This window comes from Seriola aureovittata, chromosome 23, assembly GCF_021018895.1.
Source record: "Seriola aureovittata isolate HTS-2021-v1 ecotype China chromosome 23, ASM2101889v1, whole genome shotgun sequence".
NCBI lineage: Eukaryota > Metazoa > Chordata > Actinopteri > Carangiformes > Carangidae > Seriola > Seriola aureovittata.
In genome coordinates this window covers 6,857,906-6,874,407 of record NC_079386.1, presented here as the reverse complement: position 1 = coordinate 6,874,407, position 16,502 = coordinate 6,857,906, and the positions used below count along the sequence as shown (strand labels likewise).

Sequence of the window (16,502 nt, the reverse complement as noted above, 5' to 3'; positions counted from 1 at the left end):
TATGACAGCCAGTGTCCAAGTTAATATACCGGTCAGTGTGACAAAATAAAACGATTTTTACGCATTTATAATCGGACGTGCACATCTGGTGGAGCTCAAGAGAAGCAGTAGCTTATTGAAACTAAAAACTGGAGGCACCGAACTGAACCGCAGGATCGACGCTTCGGGCAACTGGACTTTGAGTGAGAGCCGAGTCCAGCGGATAAAAAAAACAGCCAAAAGTATCGCCGGAAATCAACTGTTTTTGCCTTCAAATATTAGGCGTGCCATTTGTCCCAAGAAGAGACAGGTGAGTTGATTATTTTGGGATCATAATGGTTGCATCTGGCTTTTGAAATCATGTTTTTGCAACATATGGCAAAATGATAGTCAGGAAGATTTTTTCTGGATTTATAATTTGTGGAAATTAAATTATTAGTCTGTTTGCTTTCTCCTCCAACAGCCCCCAAGGATATTCAATTAGTGGAAAACGAAAGGCTTGCTAAACCACTGTATAGTCCATTTTGCCTTACTGTGAACATTTCACTGGATTTACCCAGTTGCACTTGAAATTGGTTTACCTTTTCTTTACCACGCATTCTTAAACATACGTTCATCGTGTCCACCTTACTACATTTCAGTTGATTCTTCATGTAGTACTTTTTTTTTTATTTTGAAACACTTTACCGGAAGCTCTCCATCTTATTGTGGCTGCCTTTACGCTGGTCTCCCTGCAGACGGGCACCGGGCCGCTGGATGATGGCGTTCACGGGACTGCTGCTGCTGGAGTTGGGTCTGTACGCCAGCTGTTTCGTCTGTGGGATTGTTGCCGCCGCATCCCTCACCATCGTCCAGGTGACTTTATGCACTAAAATAAATTACCTAGCTTGATATGCTATTGGTATCTCCATCCTCTTCCGGGTAGATTAACTTTTTCAGTGCTTGTGTCTGTGCTAGAAAGTTTGAAGTCCACCGAATTGACAGCCGAAACGACAAATAACTGTAGACCTTTAATTTGGGACACTTTTAAAAGTATTTAATTTCATTTCTAATCTCTTTTATCAGTTCATTTGCACAGTGTTTCCTCAATTAAGCGTTTTAATCAGCTACTTTTCTGTGTTAAGCAGATTTTACGCTTTCGTGCATCAAAAATAATTGATTTCATACAGAAGCATATTTTTCTGGATGTTACATTTTTACCACGTATTACCAGAGCGCGAGGACTTCAAAATAGACACGAGCGTTCACTTTCCTCTGAATTGTATCCTCAAGTAGGGGAACTGCTATCACCAGCCATCACCATCAGTATCAGTACAGTATCACCAATACAGTATCATTCCGCTCCATCAGATTTAATTAGCAGCACTCATTTTACGCTATTAGCTAAAGACACTGTGGAAAAGCAACATCACAGCGTTCATCTAATCAGGAAATGCGTGAGCCTGTAAAAATGCGCGCGAGCTTAGATATGGATGTGCCCGCGCACTAACAACAGTCATGTGTCCAGATACCGATACTGTTGTGAGCAGATGCTCCTCGTGCCCAATTATTCTCCCTGCCTCTTTATAGAAGTCAGATGCCCTGTGTGTGTGTGTGTGTGAGAGAGAGAGAGAGTGTGTGTGTGTGTGTGTGTGTGTGTGTGTGTGTGTGTGTGTGTGTGTGTGTGTGTGTGTGTGTGTGTGTGTCTTTCCAGTGGAACAAAAAGAAAGTCGCTGAAACAAAACTGAGACAATTAAATGAAGCAAACTAACAGAAAAGAAACAGCTGAAACTACAAAATAAAAGTCCAAAATATCTCTCTTTTCTTTCAGGGCAACTTTGGAGGTCTGTGTATGCTATATGGAAATGTCAACTACAATGCAACAGCAAGCCTTATAGGGATTCAGTCATCCAGCTCCTCGTCTTTGTGCTATTTTGTGTCGGCCATCTCAGTCATGGTGGCAGTGGTGTGCTTCTCGCTGTCTCTGTACTGGGTGTACACTTTCTGCATCGATGGGGACATCAGAAGGTGACTAACAGTTGTATTTATCTTTATCGTCACGTGGAACAGTTCCGGACGTTATGTGTGTTACACTGATTGAATCCTTGAAGTTGTTTCTTTATTGTTCATTGTTTTAAACCAGCTATAAACAGCAAGCACAGTTTACAGCCACCAAACCTCAGTCAAACTGCAGTGGTTTTATATGCTGCTCCTGGCTGACAAAGGTTTGACAACATGTAGCTACCAACATGGGTCTCTTCTTACTTTATAACTTTGCAAATGTAGACTGCTTGAATTTAAACAGTCAGCTGCAGTTTATCATATATCAGCATTTGAATGCTGATGTTATAAAATTGAAACAAAAACTTATAGTTTGTGTTAAGTATAAAATTTGGCATTAATCAATGTTTCCTCTCAAAACACAGATGCAATAATGTACAATACCAATACCCAAAAGAGTATTTTCCCCACTAATTTTTGCATGTTTGCAGAGAGGGTTTTAGTGCAAATGCAAGTGCAAAACATATCATTGAGATATACCAGTATCTAAATCATGTTACTTTATTGCTACATTAACAGGCTTATTGCTGTAAATGACATAGAAACAATTCAAAAATGCCAGGACCACAATCAGACAAAACATCAGTAAGTGACAGTAAGATTGTTGAATTGCTGCTGATATTTCTTAAAACTGATGTGAACATGTATGTTGTTATGACACAATGAAACAAGGGACACTAAAATCTAGACTAATAAAATTCTTTTAGGCGGGTTATCAGGATGGTTTCATAAAGCTTAGGTGCAGGTTTTACAGACTCAGTGACCTCATGAAGCTGGTTTAACAGCACAGGCTGCAGAGCTGGTGAGGAGAGAAAAAAAACATGGAATGGAAATTAAAAAATGATCAAAAGAGGGCAGGGTACAGGTCACGCCATGGTAACTAAGTCATATGTGACATACAGTAGTTTGACATCATTTCCTCATTTGGTCAGGGGTTGAGATAACACTTTATTCCTCTATTTCTCTTTCCCCCGACTTCAAACAGGCTCACCGCCGTTCTCACGCTCTCTCTGTTTATTCTGTCCTCCACAGGGAGCGCGTGTGGATGAACCTGATCGTGGCTGTGTGCGGCGTCTTCCTGTTCTTCCTGCTCATCACGGGCTGCATGTTGAAGATCGGACGTGACTCGCTCTGCAACTCGGTCATACACACCGTTCCGAACATTACCAGGTTCAACATACACACACACACACACACACACACACACACACACACACACACACACACACACACACGCATACACAGTGGAGCTATACACTCATGCCTGCACAGACATGTCCACACAACCAAAACCTCTCACAAACAAATCACAAATGAAACTAAAACATTTGAAACCTACTGAGCTTTACTTCATATTTGCTTGCTCTCTTCAAACCTCTGTTTTCTCTGTCATCATCTCTTTTTCACATCCTCATTTATCCTATTAAACATACTTACACTTTGTCATTCTGTCAATAAAAGCTCCACTTTCTTTTCTCTTGGCATATGAAAGCAGATAAATGTCATTTCATTTTGACAATCTATGTCCATCTTAGTGGATATGATGACTTTAAAGGGACTTTGGGGAGTAAAATATATCTTGTTAGCTACTTTTCAAACCTCTTTGATAGGACTAGAAAGATGGATTGAAACTTAATTATCAACTTTCTAATATGCAATCTGTTTTTGTCTCTCAAGATGCGAGGAGGCCCAGACTAGAAAATGGGCCAGTCCACTTAAAGGAGGAAGGTTCTACAACAATCTACTTAAAGCTGAGGTCAGTATTTCATTCAGTGTTGTTATTTTATGTCTAGAATCACATCCCTAAACCAGTTCTGATGCATCAGTCAACATCAACATTTGATTGCAAGATACAATATTTAAGAAGTTGCTCAAGTTCAGTCCCACATTATGATTCAAGGACCAAGCTCAGAAAAAGTGCAGTTACAATGCAACACATCCAACACTGTAACACTTCAGTTAACCTCCTCTTCAGTTTGATAAGTGAAAACATTTCCAAATGTTCACAGGAATTAGATTTTCAAAAGAAAAGTGAATAGAATTTTTTTTTACAAAAAGGACATGAATGAATGAATGGAGAGAAACTGATTCAGTCTTAAAGGAGCTATTTGTAAGTTTTGCTATTGCCACATAGCCAGTGTTTGCAGTAACAGCTCTTTTCTTACCCGACCTGTCTCACCACTCTCCAATAGCAAACCATTCCAATCTCCCTTGAAGACGTAGCGCTGCTCAGAGGGCGTATTATAACCTCTTGTCCTTTAAACGCAACGTTGGCCGAAGCTCTTGTCAAGCGACAATCACCACCACCTGCTCCCACAAATAGCCTCTTTAAACAGCTATGAAAAAAATCAGTTTCCTTATATAGTGGCAGCTGCTTTAAATCACCATGTAGCCAAGACAGATAATTTAAAACAACATTTAAGAGAATATATGTAGAGCTTCTCTATCACTCGCTTCCCACATAGATTCTCAGATGAAAGAGCTTCATATTCTTCTTGTGTGTCACGTGTTGTCTCCTCACTGACTCCCCCCTTTAGACGGCAGTGTGGGTCAACTTCTTCTTCTGGCTCATCATCGGGGTTCTTGTGATCGTCCAGAGGCGTCAGAGTTCAGGGTCTAAGATGATTGTAGGAGGGCTCGGAGGGTATGGTGGGCCGGCCGGCGGGCTTTTTGGTGATCCCGGGGTGACGGCCGCAGAGACGGAGCCATTTTTCAACCGTCCACCTAGGCCACAGTGAGGATGGGTGTTACAGAGGAGTTAAAAAAAACACACACACACACACACACACACACACACACTAGCACAAAATGATTGATGCAGAAAAAATTTTTAAGGGTGTTTTGGCACATAGATACAATAGAAGTGTTGACACTCGACGAGGATGGGATTCGAACCCACGCGTGCAGAGCACAATGGATTAGCAGTCCATCGCCTTAACCACTCGGCCACCTCGTCAGGCACACATGCATTAATAGAAGTGAAAATCCTGCACAGCCTCTTTGTGTCTGTCAGGGCATGTGTTAAGCAGATTGATCACATGCTACAGAGATCAAACAGCTGATATGTGCATTTACCCATTTCCCACATTTACCTCGTCTCACTTATCAAACCCCTCTCAACCGACTGACCACTGCATCACACAGAAATATGGATTGGTTCATTCAGTTTGTTTACATAACCAAGGAATACGGGAATGTTTACTGCAGGCATTCGTTTTATATTTCACCACTGTGCCCAGATTTTGTACTTTTATTGTGACTGGCAGATGTTTCCTATGTAAAACATTTTCACTCCTCAGTAGCTTCAACAGCTTGAAGTCACATTTTTACAAAGTTGTTCTCGTGAGTCACTACTCTGTGCCACCCAGTTTTATTATTACTGTTGGTTTTCTTCATTCCTTATTTATGATGACATTGAGGCAAATTTCTCTTATTTTCATTCTGCCTCAAACTATTTGTCATTTAATCTCAGAAAGTTCACTGTCAGCTGTGAACTAAACCACTGTTTGAAGGACCACTCATTACAACTTGAAACAACAGGGATATAACATTATATCACATTATTTTGCAAATAATTCAAATGGATTTTTAAATTCCAGGCATGATAAATGACATGTGTGCTACTTTTTTTAAGCAATAAAGCAAAGAGTTAAACACAATGAGCTTAACTGTTTTATTTTGTAAGACTACTATCTTAGGTAAAAGGCTCTCTTTAACAGGAGTCCACTTTGTCTTGACCAGAATGGAGACATGGAAATGGATATGCTGAGTTGTGTCTCCCTCTGGTGGTTGGTAATGAGTAAAGACTTCCACCTCTCTACAAAGAGACATTTGAAATGTTAAATTAAGTATTTCCTGTGTTAGTTCACAGTCATTTAAATACAAAGGTGAAATTTTGAGAAGAAGAAGAGTTTGGCAGAGGTTGTGTGCTGTGTAGCGCTCCATAATGTTGTTATTGTGGCGAGGAAATGATGTAATGACTCATTGGGTCGGTGACCTTTACACACCTGAAGCCTATAAAGCTGATGACTTCATGCCAGGTTTTTTTCTTTGCTTGTGAATTTCAATAAAACTGGTCCTTCTGCTTATTTTTTGAAGCCTAATGTTTTCAAACACAATCAAAGATCCTGGCGCTCTTTATTCTGCATCTGAGAAACCGAGTGCCAAGTAACAGAGAGCAGTGATTTGAGCCAAAACATATGTAGTGTACTCACTCTTGCTGTTTTCATTTCATCAGAAGCTTTACCCTGCTTCTAACAGTTTGGCAAATGTGTTTATCCCAGACTGTTAAACCTAACAGGCCACTGACAGACTGTGGGTTTACTATTGATTAGCATCCAATCAATTTCATCACAGTCTGCAAGATCAGTTTGTTTTAATGAGTTTACACAAAGGCAAAAACTCAGACCTCGTGGCTACATCATCACTATTATTTGAAATAAACATTATAAAATACATATTCATTAAGATGTGGCTGCATATTCTAAAATGTAGATTTATGACACAATAGAAATGACTTGAATTTTTTTTGTTCTTTTGAAGGGGAAAAAAAACATGATATGATTTGTAGCTACTGAAAATACCTGCACTTTACTGTGATTGCCATAGATGTGGCTGATTTGTCTGACTGAATGAATCACCAGCAGTTCCCTGACAGATAAAAATAGACAGAATGAGTCCTGCTATTCCAAAAGGACTCCTTCTGTCTTCCACTAACTATCTAATCTCGGTGGATTACCTGACCTCGCTTGAGCCCTGAGGTAGAAGATAATGTTCACTGAGGAGAGAGAGAAAGGAGAGACGGGACAGGAGAGAGGGAGAAGGATACCTGGAGTTGCTGTGTGCAGAAGGTCTGTAAAGGGACAAGAAGAGAGAGCACTCTGGAAAGCACTGAGGACTGTCTGAAACTCGAGTCTCAGAAGAAATCTACCTCAAAGCTTGTGATAAACTTGACTCCGGAGGAGTCTGTGTATGGTAAGACATTTTTACTTCTTCTTATTGTTTGGCTTCCGATGAGAGAAATAAGCTGTGTGGATGTAAATGTGTATGAGTGAGAAAAAAGAGGAGTGCTGTGAAAACGTGCTTCAGAGATAGGGACTGCTGGCAGGAGAGGAATAAAAGAGAAACACAGAGAAGAGCAGTGGACAGTGTAGACTGAGCTAAGCCACGATAAGCCTCTTTAAGCTACTTCACTCTCCGCAGATCAAATGTTCTGTTTTAAACCTGTTGATCTGTGCTGGACTTGTGACTGTGAGCTATTGATTCACTTTATCTGCTTTTTTGGCAGGAGAGCTGTAGATTACTGCCAAATCAGACAGTACAGAAACTGGAGAATAGAGCAGAGTCCTTAAATCTCACATTAAAATCACAGAGAGCACTTCAACTGGACAAATGTGCGTTAAGTCTCTGTTTCCAAGCATCTGTCTGCTTAAATGTCCTTGAGCCAATCGATGTATCCTGTCCAGATCCAGAGCTTCAGTTTTGACATCTGACCTCCATCTCTCCCCCTCATCTCTGTCCAGAGCATGTCTCAGGATCAGTGTGAGTCGGTGGCCGTGAGCGTGGAGTCTCTCCTGAGCGATGCCAAGAGGATGCAGTTGCAGTGCCGTGAGCGCAGCGAGCAGCTCTCCATGGCCACCATGCAGCTGAGGGTGGAGTCGGCCTCCCTGAGGGAGCAGTGCGAGGCCACCCAGCTCGATATGGCTCGCATCCGCCGGCAGCTGGACGAGCTGCTGGACACCAAAGCCGCCTTCGAAGCCAGGGAGAGGCAGGCGCGTAAACTCAGCAAGCAGCTGTGAGGAGATGAGGAAGAGGGGAGATAGTAACGTGACAGAGGGGAGCAGCATCCTACATGTCATGAACTGTTAGCCAGGCTCCCACCGAAACCCTTTGTTTGGCACCCAGGTGATGAGTAGGACAGAGGGATGAGGGGTTAAGAAAGAGTTGGGAAGGGGGGCAGCTGATAGAAACTCTGAGAGGAGGAAGCGGAATGGATGAGGGAGGAAGAATGAGACTTGAGGGAGGAAAACAGACAGAATAGAAACAGGAAGGGGAGAGGGTGAACAATTGAAATGATGGTAAAAAAAAAAGGCAAGAGAAGTAAATAAGATGCACTTTAAACAGAGCGCCAACTTCTAATGATCACTTGAAAAGTCGGTCTCTGTAGTTTAGGACAGGATATCGTTAATAGTACCAACATCGACATTTTGCTGAAAATTACTTTTCTGAAGAAAAAATTGAATCAGAAGTCTAAGTAAAATGTGTGGTTTGTCAGGGTGTTGAGAGAAGAGGAAAATAAAACAAGAACAGAAGGGTAAAAAAGGCATTTTCTCAATATTCACAGTTCTTTCTCAGACTCCAGGCCTTTGCTGCAGGTTGAAACATGAAAACACACACGAATTCCCTCTCCTCTTTCTCCTTTTCATGTCTAATAAACACTTTACAAACACATTCTTGTCTGCTTATGTCGCTTACTATCCGCAAACATATCCACATCTCCACATCACTACATTTGTAAATTGTTGAGTAGATCCTGTGCAACCAATGTATATTAGTATTAGTCCCCAAAATAAGAAAGAAACATGTATTTTCCTACATTTACTCCGACACACCTGCGTGCCTCACAAGGCTCTAGCCCTGTTCCCATGGAAACGGTACCCAGAAGCTGTTGAACATGTATCAATAACTTTTAACTCCAAATTAAAAGAAAATTCATAATCATGAGAAAATCATGTAGTTGTCAAAATAAGTCTCTTTGACCTGACAGGCTGAGAGCTGTAATATTCTACAAAATAATTTAATGAAAAATATGTAATATTTGAATATTTTTGTGAATGATTATCAAGATGAGCAGATCATACTAGAGGGCGTAAAATTAACAAAAAATAAATAGTGTTCAGTCAGCTTTATGTCGAGCTTCAAGGTTCAAGAAAAGTACACAGTTCATTTTCATTTATTTGTTTATTTATTTGGATTCTGAAGCCACACCAGCGCCTTCACACTGCAGAGAAACCACACCAATGTAACTGTGTGAGAAAAGCTTTCCTACAGCCTCCGGCCTCCAGACCAACACAAGTCACAGAAGGGTAGCCACACCAGGCGACATCTGCTGCTGTAAGCGGTGCGGGAGACGAAGTCAGAGGCAGAGTCGAAGTCCCATCAAGTGTGTTCCCACAGCAGAGAAACCATACAGATGTGATGGGAGCGGAAAGCGCTACACCTGGTCTACAAAAACAGTCCCACTGTGAGTTCTGCTGGAGGTGCTTCACGGAGAGAGGACGTCTCAGCAGGAAATATTCACACAGCAGAGAAACCACACCACTGTGAAGAGCATGGGAGGAGATTCAGCCAGTCAGGGGGTTGCAAAGACTCATCTCTACACACACACTGTTGAAAATTCCTGCTGCCGCCGAGTGTGCCTGAAGAGCTTTATCTGGTCAGGAGTGAAGAGCCACAAATCAGCACAGATCAGGAGCTTTAGACTCCCTGCTTCATACAAGTGCCATGTGGGTTTCTTAGAGGCTACATCCACACTACTACATTTTCTTTCACTTGCTATTTTTTTTCTTCACAGTTTCCTATTTATACATCCAGCTGGAGGATCCACATCGACCTTCATTTGGAGTTGTTTGTAGCTCTGTTTAGGTCTCCAACAACCCCTGAGGGAAATATCCGACTGTTTAGTTGCTAAATGCTTCAGTATGTTCGCCGGCTAGCCGTTAACTTTACAGTCTTAATGAGCAGGTAGAATACAAAGGGTTTGTCACGGCTTTTAAGCTGAAAACAGACCTTTACAGACTTTTTGTTGGTGTCTGTCCTCAAACATCTTAGTGCCTTGAGAATTGTTGTGGTGGGGGAGTTTAGACTCATGATATTATTATTTCTAAAATCCTGATTATGTTCCAGGTCTCTGTTCCTTCTTTAGCAGCTGGTGGTTCAGAATGGACGGCTCATAAAGATGCAAGGACAATGTTTGGACATAACATTTTCTCACTGTTCTTGAAATAGTATGGGTTTTATTTTTCTCAAAATGTAAAACTTTCTTCTTCTTTTCCTTGTAAAACTCTCAAGAATTAATTTTTTACTAATTTCATTAACACTTCCTTCAAGAATCTTAATATTGTTTTGGAAAAGGTTACAGGTTACCTAAAGATTAAAACACACATCACAAGCGAAGCAGAGGCACACGCACAAACCTTGTGTCACAAAACATTCAAATTTTAATCACCATTATAAATCATTCTATAAATACATGGTTGTCATATTAAGAACTTATTTTAAATAGCAATAGATAACAAACAAGCAGTAGGGGGGCGGCGGGGTGGTTGCTGGGGTTAAAGGTGCAGAAAAAAAAAAAAAAGATCAGTCTGCTGGGCTGCTTTAGTCGAGGACACAAAACTGTAAGTGTTAGAGGAAGTAGTTGGGAATGTGTGTGTGTGTGTGTGTTCGGTTTGGTTTGGTTGTCACTGGGACCCGCCGATCATCACCGCTCTGAAAGACAAACTGATGATGGGTTAGAGACACAACCCTCACAGCGTGGTATGCTTATACTGTACGTGTGAGCTAGAGGTAGACTTACTTTCAGCTTTCTTTTTTAGTGGCGACAGTGCAGCTTTTGCCTGAAAAGCACACAAAGACAACGTTACCAAAACATCGATAACCATGGACATTTTAAATGTTCAAAATTGAAAACACTGTGATGATCATGCAGCAGATAATAACTCAAAGCAGAGCCTAATTAGGTTCATTTAGTTGTTGTCAATGCACCGTAAAAGACATTTTAATGTGCGAACAGCTGAGACATTTTCAGAATTACAAACATACTTTCTTTATAGCTGTCCAGTCTTCAAGTATGTCGATGTCTCTCAACATGTAGACAATGAAAGGTCCTGTGAGACAGAAAAGGAGTTTTATTAATGAATCTGTTGGTCTGTTAGCAGCTTCCATTTTACAGTCAGACAGGTGATAGATGAGACAGGTGGCAGAATAAAACACAGAGAGAAACCACAGCACATTTCAAACATACATCAGCTTGAAAAAGACTGGAAGGCAGCGGGACTAATATGGACATCTACTGGTTTAATAAGAAAGACGGTAAAAGAAGGATGATGAGTTGGACAGATGATCAGAATAAATAATAAAGGATCCATTTTTACCTGAAACCAGAGCTACTTTCTTTTTTCTCTCCGACCGACCCAGCGGGTTCTTTCTTTTACACTTCTTGCTCCTCATCTCATCGCTCCACTCTGAGAAGAGAAAAAAAAATCCCATTCATTTTTACAAAGTCTCACTGATTATCTGTAGGTTTATCTCTCTCCTGACAATAGGCTATAAAGACAAAGGGAGGAAATGTCACTATGTTTTTCCTTAAAGAAAAAAATGCTGAATGATATCCTGCAGTGTGTGTGTGTGTGTGTGTGTGTGTGTACCTGAGGTGAGATCTATATTCTGTCTGTCCTCCTCCAGTCTCCTTATCTTTTCCAGCAGCTCCGTCTTCATGGCGTCAAACAGCAACGTCTTCTCACTCTGTAACACACAATACACATACAGACAGGCACAGTGTAAGTTTTGTACTAATTTTTTTTAAGTGAACAGTACAAAAGAACTGCAAAATGACAATATCAAATACTACAAATTTGAAAGTTAAAAAAAGATAAATAATAGATAATATAGTATATACAAATAGATATTTAATATGAATACGTAATCAATATTAATATCAATTAATATTAACTGATATCAATATTCAATAAGCATTACCTCCAGGTGCTGCCGTGCTCCTTGTACTTCACACTCATGCTTGTGTTTGATCACCTGCAGACACAACTCTCTGTACACTCCTGTACATGAAGACAGAGACAGGATGTTTGAGACAGAAAAACGCCAGAGTGGGTATTTTTAGATTTCCGTGTCCTTAGTCACTTTCAGAAGCAGATAGACAGACAGTGACACCACACAACCTCATCATCATTTAGTACAACCAGTGGCAATTTCATTTTGTTCCAAGATGCCTGACAAAGTCCCGGAAGACTTTAACTGACAGAACTATTGTTATTATTATCGACGTCAACTTGACCAGCGATAACATAACAGGAATGAGTTGCCCTCTTGCATCACCTCGCCTCTGTGCGATGGCTACCTCGCTGAACTGTTGCAGCTCGCAGTGTGTGTCCAGACCGCTGCTGCTACTGTCAGCCCTGTCTTTCTATGTTGAGTTTGCCTTTGATAATGGCCATCAATAATAATAATAATTATCCACTGCTGATGAGCGGTCGAACAGAGAGCAGTCACGTGATCTTTGTTTACCTTTGTTTAGAGCAAGTGAGCGAGTGAGTGAGCGAGAGAGAGAGAGTGAGAGAGAAGAGAGCGAGAGTGCATTGGAAAACTACTGGTCCTGACCTAATGCAACCCATTCAAGATACTATGAGGAAATCTACACAAACGTTGAATGAAATGATTTGTCTTCCAGCAGTAGAGTCGGCACTTCGCTACAGTCAGTTTATTTTCAATTTGTAGCGTAACTCTGAGCTTGTGTAACAGGCTGGAAAGCGAATTACTCATCAGAGCTTTGCCTACTATTGCTTCATGATTTCACAACATCAACAGCGTTTACAGCCACTTACAGCATCAGGAGACACAGACAGGAGGTGAGCTATAGTGGTGTGTTACTGTCCTATCAAGTACAGCTGATTTTCTTCTACATATCAAAACAGTAAATCACACATCTGATCTGATTTTTTTTATTTTTTTTTATCTTGTTGGAGGCACAATCCTGGTGTCACAGACTTCCTGTGTTTTGTTCATCTTGTAAATTGTTGTTTGTTAAATTTGGCTGAAAGAAGCTTGATATGATAAAAATCATTTTGTATAATGTACCTCAAGTGCTATTCTCTGTTAATTATTTTGGACAACATTATGTTGCTGTTTTGGACTGTACAGCATAATGAAATATGTAATAATAATAATAATAATGACGATAAGTACATGTGCATATGTTACCATCCTACTATTTCATATTGTAACTTAAAATTTGAACATTAACGGCCCCCTATGAGAAGCACCTATAAAACCAAAACTCTGTGTTTTTACACTTCAGTCTTTGTACAGATTCAACAAATGAGATACATACCGGCCACTTGTGTTCGTATCTGCATGCTGTTCTGTAGCGCAGCCAGTGGTTCTCTGTATTCTCCAGCCTTCCCTGTCAACACCTCGTCCAGCTTCACTTTCACCTGGTTCAGCCGCTCCCGAAACAACCTGCAATCACATGCTGAAGTCAGTGTTTTTCATCCTTCATACAGCTGACTGGTTTCTGTCCGGCCCCCAGGTTTAACTTACTTTTCTTTGAGCTCCTGAAATTGTTTTTCCAGATCCAACATCTCATCTAGACATTCCCCTCTCCTCCGCTCACAGTCCTCATCGTCCATCTCTTCGCAGGGACAGAGAGAGAGAGAGAGAGAGAGAGAGAGAAACAATGAAGAACTGGGATACAGTCTTTTCTTTGATATTTTCATACAAGTGATAAATCAGCAGAGCACTTGAATTTTTACCTGAACTCTCCTCTTCCTCCTCCTCCTCTTCTTCTTCCTCTTCACTCTCTTCTAAGTCACTCTCCCTCTCTTCCACGCTCTCCTCCATGGTCTCCTCGCCACCTCCACCTCCTCTTCCTCCATCCTCTCTCGGTTCCTCCACCTCTCCATTGGCCTCAGGGAGCTGTGACTCTCCTTCTGCCTCCATCTCCTCCTCTGGCTCCCTCACAGGGGGTTGGGCAGGCATAGCTGGAAACATGCAGTCATAAAAAGTTGAGGTTGAAAAGTCAGAAAATGCATTCACGACTAGTTTTGCGCATTATGTCAATATATTTATTGAGAAACTAATCATTTATCTAAAGTCAGAGGTTTTACCATCTTAAAAATTAGTATTACAGCAATGCTCCAGATCAGTTTTGCATTCGTGTAGCATTTTTACATGAGTGTGATGAAAGAAGTTAATGTGTCAGGAATTTAATTAATTTGATTAATTACATCAGGCAATCCTATCTTTTTAGTTTATCAATAAACACTTTATCAACTGTACTATTAAACAAACAAGATACAATATATATAGTAATATAAAATGACATATACTGTGATTAAGGGGATTCATATCACCCAATCCAATGCACAACTGCAAAGGTGTTTGACTCAACATCCTGAACTCTTTCAGAAGAAAAAAAGCCCAATGACTTTGCATTATAATTTGAATAAATATTCATATTTTTTGTTTCTCAATATCTTTTTAACGCACTAAAAAATAATTCATGTCGTTGCATGGGCACACATAGCCATCCAAATCACAACTGTAATATTCTGGAAAAAGAAAATATTAAATGCATCCAATGCTGAACAAATACACTAATTCTGATGAAAAAGTTAAGTTTGAAGTAATTATACGTCTGTCAGGGGGCTCTGACCTTGGCCCCACTCCTACTGCAGTGAGCTTGTGTCTCTCTACTCAAAGGTATTTACACTAATGGCAGTTCTACATACAGACTAACAATACACCAGTGTCTATTGTTTTACTGGTGCTAACTTTTCTCGCCATTGTCCCGAGTGATGTTGATGAATAACAACATCCTTTCTGACTCTGCTGTAATGTAATGTAATGTAATGTAATGTAATGTAATAATGATACGCCTTAAAGACATAGAAAGCAGACACGGGATAAAAACACACCGCTCTGTTGGTGAGGCAGAGAGCTGTCCGTGGTTTAACAGAACATTTCAGCTTACTCTGCAGACTGAGCTGAATTACATGGAACAGCAGCGGGACACCGAGCTACCGTATGGCTTCCGTACCTCTGTCAAAGTCAGCTAGAAAAACATGGCACAAGACCGGAAATTACTTGATTGTTATTGACGAAAAGGAAAAATTAAATGCGAGAAAAAGAAATACCCTAAGAAGCACTTAAAGGAAAGTAATTACTGGTAGGATATAAACTCTTTATTTCCTTTACAGCAATAATTAGGGCTTTTATTTTGTTTACTAACCGGACGTACTGCCTCACTTTGCCTCTCTTGACCACTAGTAGCTTCCGTGATGTCATTGAGTAAAACTGTTAACGTTACAAGCTCAACGGCGGCTTTTAAACTAAAACAAAGAGCCGGACTGTGCCTAAAGTCTGTCATACTGTCCGTCCATTTACTCACAATGTCCAGTAAATTAACCGAGACTCGTTGTTGCACTTTCATCTCGATTTAGCGGCAAATAAACCACAGTGAAGTCAAGTGCAACACTAGCTAACAATTGAAACCGCACACAGCAAGGGGATGACTGTCCGCTCATCACAGCCAGAATAAGTTCATCTACTGACAGACATTAGCTCTAAACATTTGATAAAAATCAATATAATCGGTGTTTAAATGTCACTAAACAAGCTGAAGCATTGACAGAGTAGCGTTCATACTGACCCTCTCTTCCTACTGCACACGGATTAATAGATAACGTTATCCCTCCATGCCACCATGCAGCGGGCGATGCTGTTTGTAAACAAATAACCTTCCTTTCCTCAGACTGGACAGTAAACAGAAGAGACTCCTCACCTTCTCCCTCCGTTCGGCTGAAGAAAGTTAAACTATGATTTGCCAGATTTCCATTTTAAAAAGTACTTCCTCTTCACTTCAGTCCCCAGTTCGACACTTTGCCGGACTCTACAACCCGTAAGCTCAGCCAATCAGCGGGAAGCGCTACTGTTGGGGCTGACCAATAGGAGCGAGCATCCCGAACGTCGCCTGTCCAATCAAAAAGCTAAAGCAGGTTGCACAAGCCAATCACAATCGAGTTTGTTGCTGGAACTCATCACAATGAACCAATAGGTTGGACTTCATGCGAAAAGCGCGCATCTCACTTTTTAAAATATGATATAATATAATATAATATAATATAATATAATATAATATAATATAATACAATATAATAGCAATAACTTAATTTCAAACGTCCACAATAAAAACTAGACAATCTTTGATGGACAAGAAATGCTTTTCTTTCATTACAGTATTCTATTTGCTATAATAATGCAGTTCGTAATGTAGGTGCAATGTAGGTGCATATTGTGTGATAGTATATAGTAGTATGTGAACCGTTTTAATGTCTTAATAATTATTTTTACTCGTATTATTCTTACACTGACAACCTTGTAAAGCTGCTTTGGCCACACTGAACTTAGTTACGGTAAGGCCAGTAAAGGACAGCTGAATAAGAATTTGCAAGACACAAAGTCTGTGATACAGAGCTTTATGACGTGGTAGATACTGTGTTTATGCCAAACTTCAGAAGGGTCAAATTTTTCCCTCTGCTCCTGCTGAGAAGTGCAGACCCACTCTGTCTTTATGCTCTCTAGGGTGTGAGTGTAGCTGTCATTTTGCAATCATCCACAAGATGGCACCAAAGCAATACAAAACGTCAAGACAGCCATGCAAAAGATAATGGTGGAATTCATATCAT

The 16,502-nt window shown here is 40.5% G+C and overlaps 2 protein-coding genes and 1 non-coding gene across 7 annotated transcripts; 1 reads left to right on the top strand and 2 right to left on the bottom strand.

Annotated features, from left to right (window-relative positions):
- The first annotated feature begins 700 nt into the window (after positions 1-700).
- Positions 701-6,107, top strand: tmem179ba (transmembrane protein 179Ba). The gene is made up of 5 exons (XM_056369295.1): positions 701-834; positions 1,790-1,986; positions 3,052-3,189; positions 3,697-3,775; positions 4,557-6,107. Exons 1-5 carry the CDS (start codon positions 736-738, stop codon positions 4,755-4,757), a joined length of 714 nt encoding a protein of 237 aa, XP_056225270.1. The 5' UTR covers positions 701-735; the 3' UTR covers positions 4,758-6,107.
- trnas-gcu (transfer RNA serine (anticodon GCU)) lies at positions 4,894-4,975 on the bottom strand. Its single transcript has one exon. It is a non-coding gene; the product is annotated as a tRNA-Ser (tRNA).
- Positions 6,108-8,968: 2,861 nt separating the features above from the next.
- Positions 8,969-15,735, bottom strand: brms1 (BRMS1 transcriptional repressor and anoikis regulator). 5 transcript variants are annotated; one of them, XM_056368394.1, is made up of 10 exons: positions 15,599-15,735; positions 13,569-13,796; positions 13,357-13,447; positions 13,148-13,275; positions 11,779-11,858; positions 11,448-11,544; positions 11,175-11,264; positions 10,843-10,907; positions 10,598-10,637; positions 8,969-9,339 (listed from the first exon to the last, which is right to left on the bottom strand). In XM_056368394.1, exons 2-10 carry the CDS (start codon positions 13,792-13,794, stop codon positions 9,302-9,304), a joined length of 855 nt encoding a protein of 284 aa, XP_056224369.1. In that variant the 5' UTR covers positions 13,795-13,796; positions 15,599-15,735; the 3' UTR covers positions 8,969-9,301. The 5 variants fall into 5 exon arrangements, with proteins under 5 accessions (XP_056224369.1, XP_056224368.1, XP_056224367.1 ...); XM_056368393.1 differs by lacking the exon at positions 8,969-9,339 and adding an exon at positions 9,347-9,451 and having other exon boundaries at positions 15,467-15,599; XM_056368392.1 differs by lacking the exon at positions 8,969-9,339 and adding an exon at positions 9,348-9,451.
- Positions 15,736-16,502: the final 767 nt, after the last annotated feature.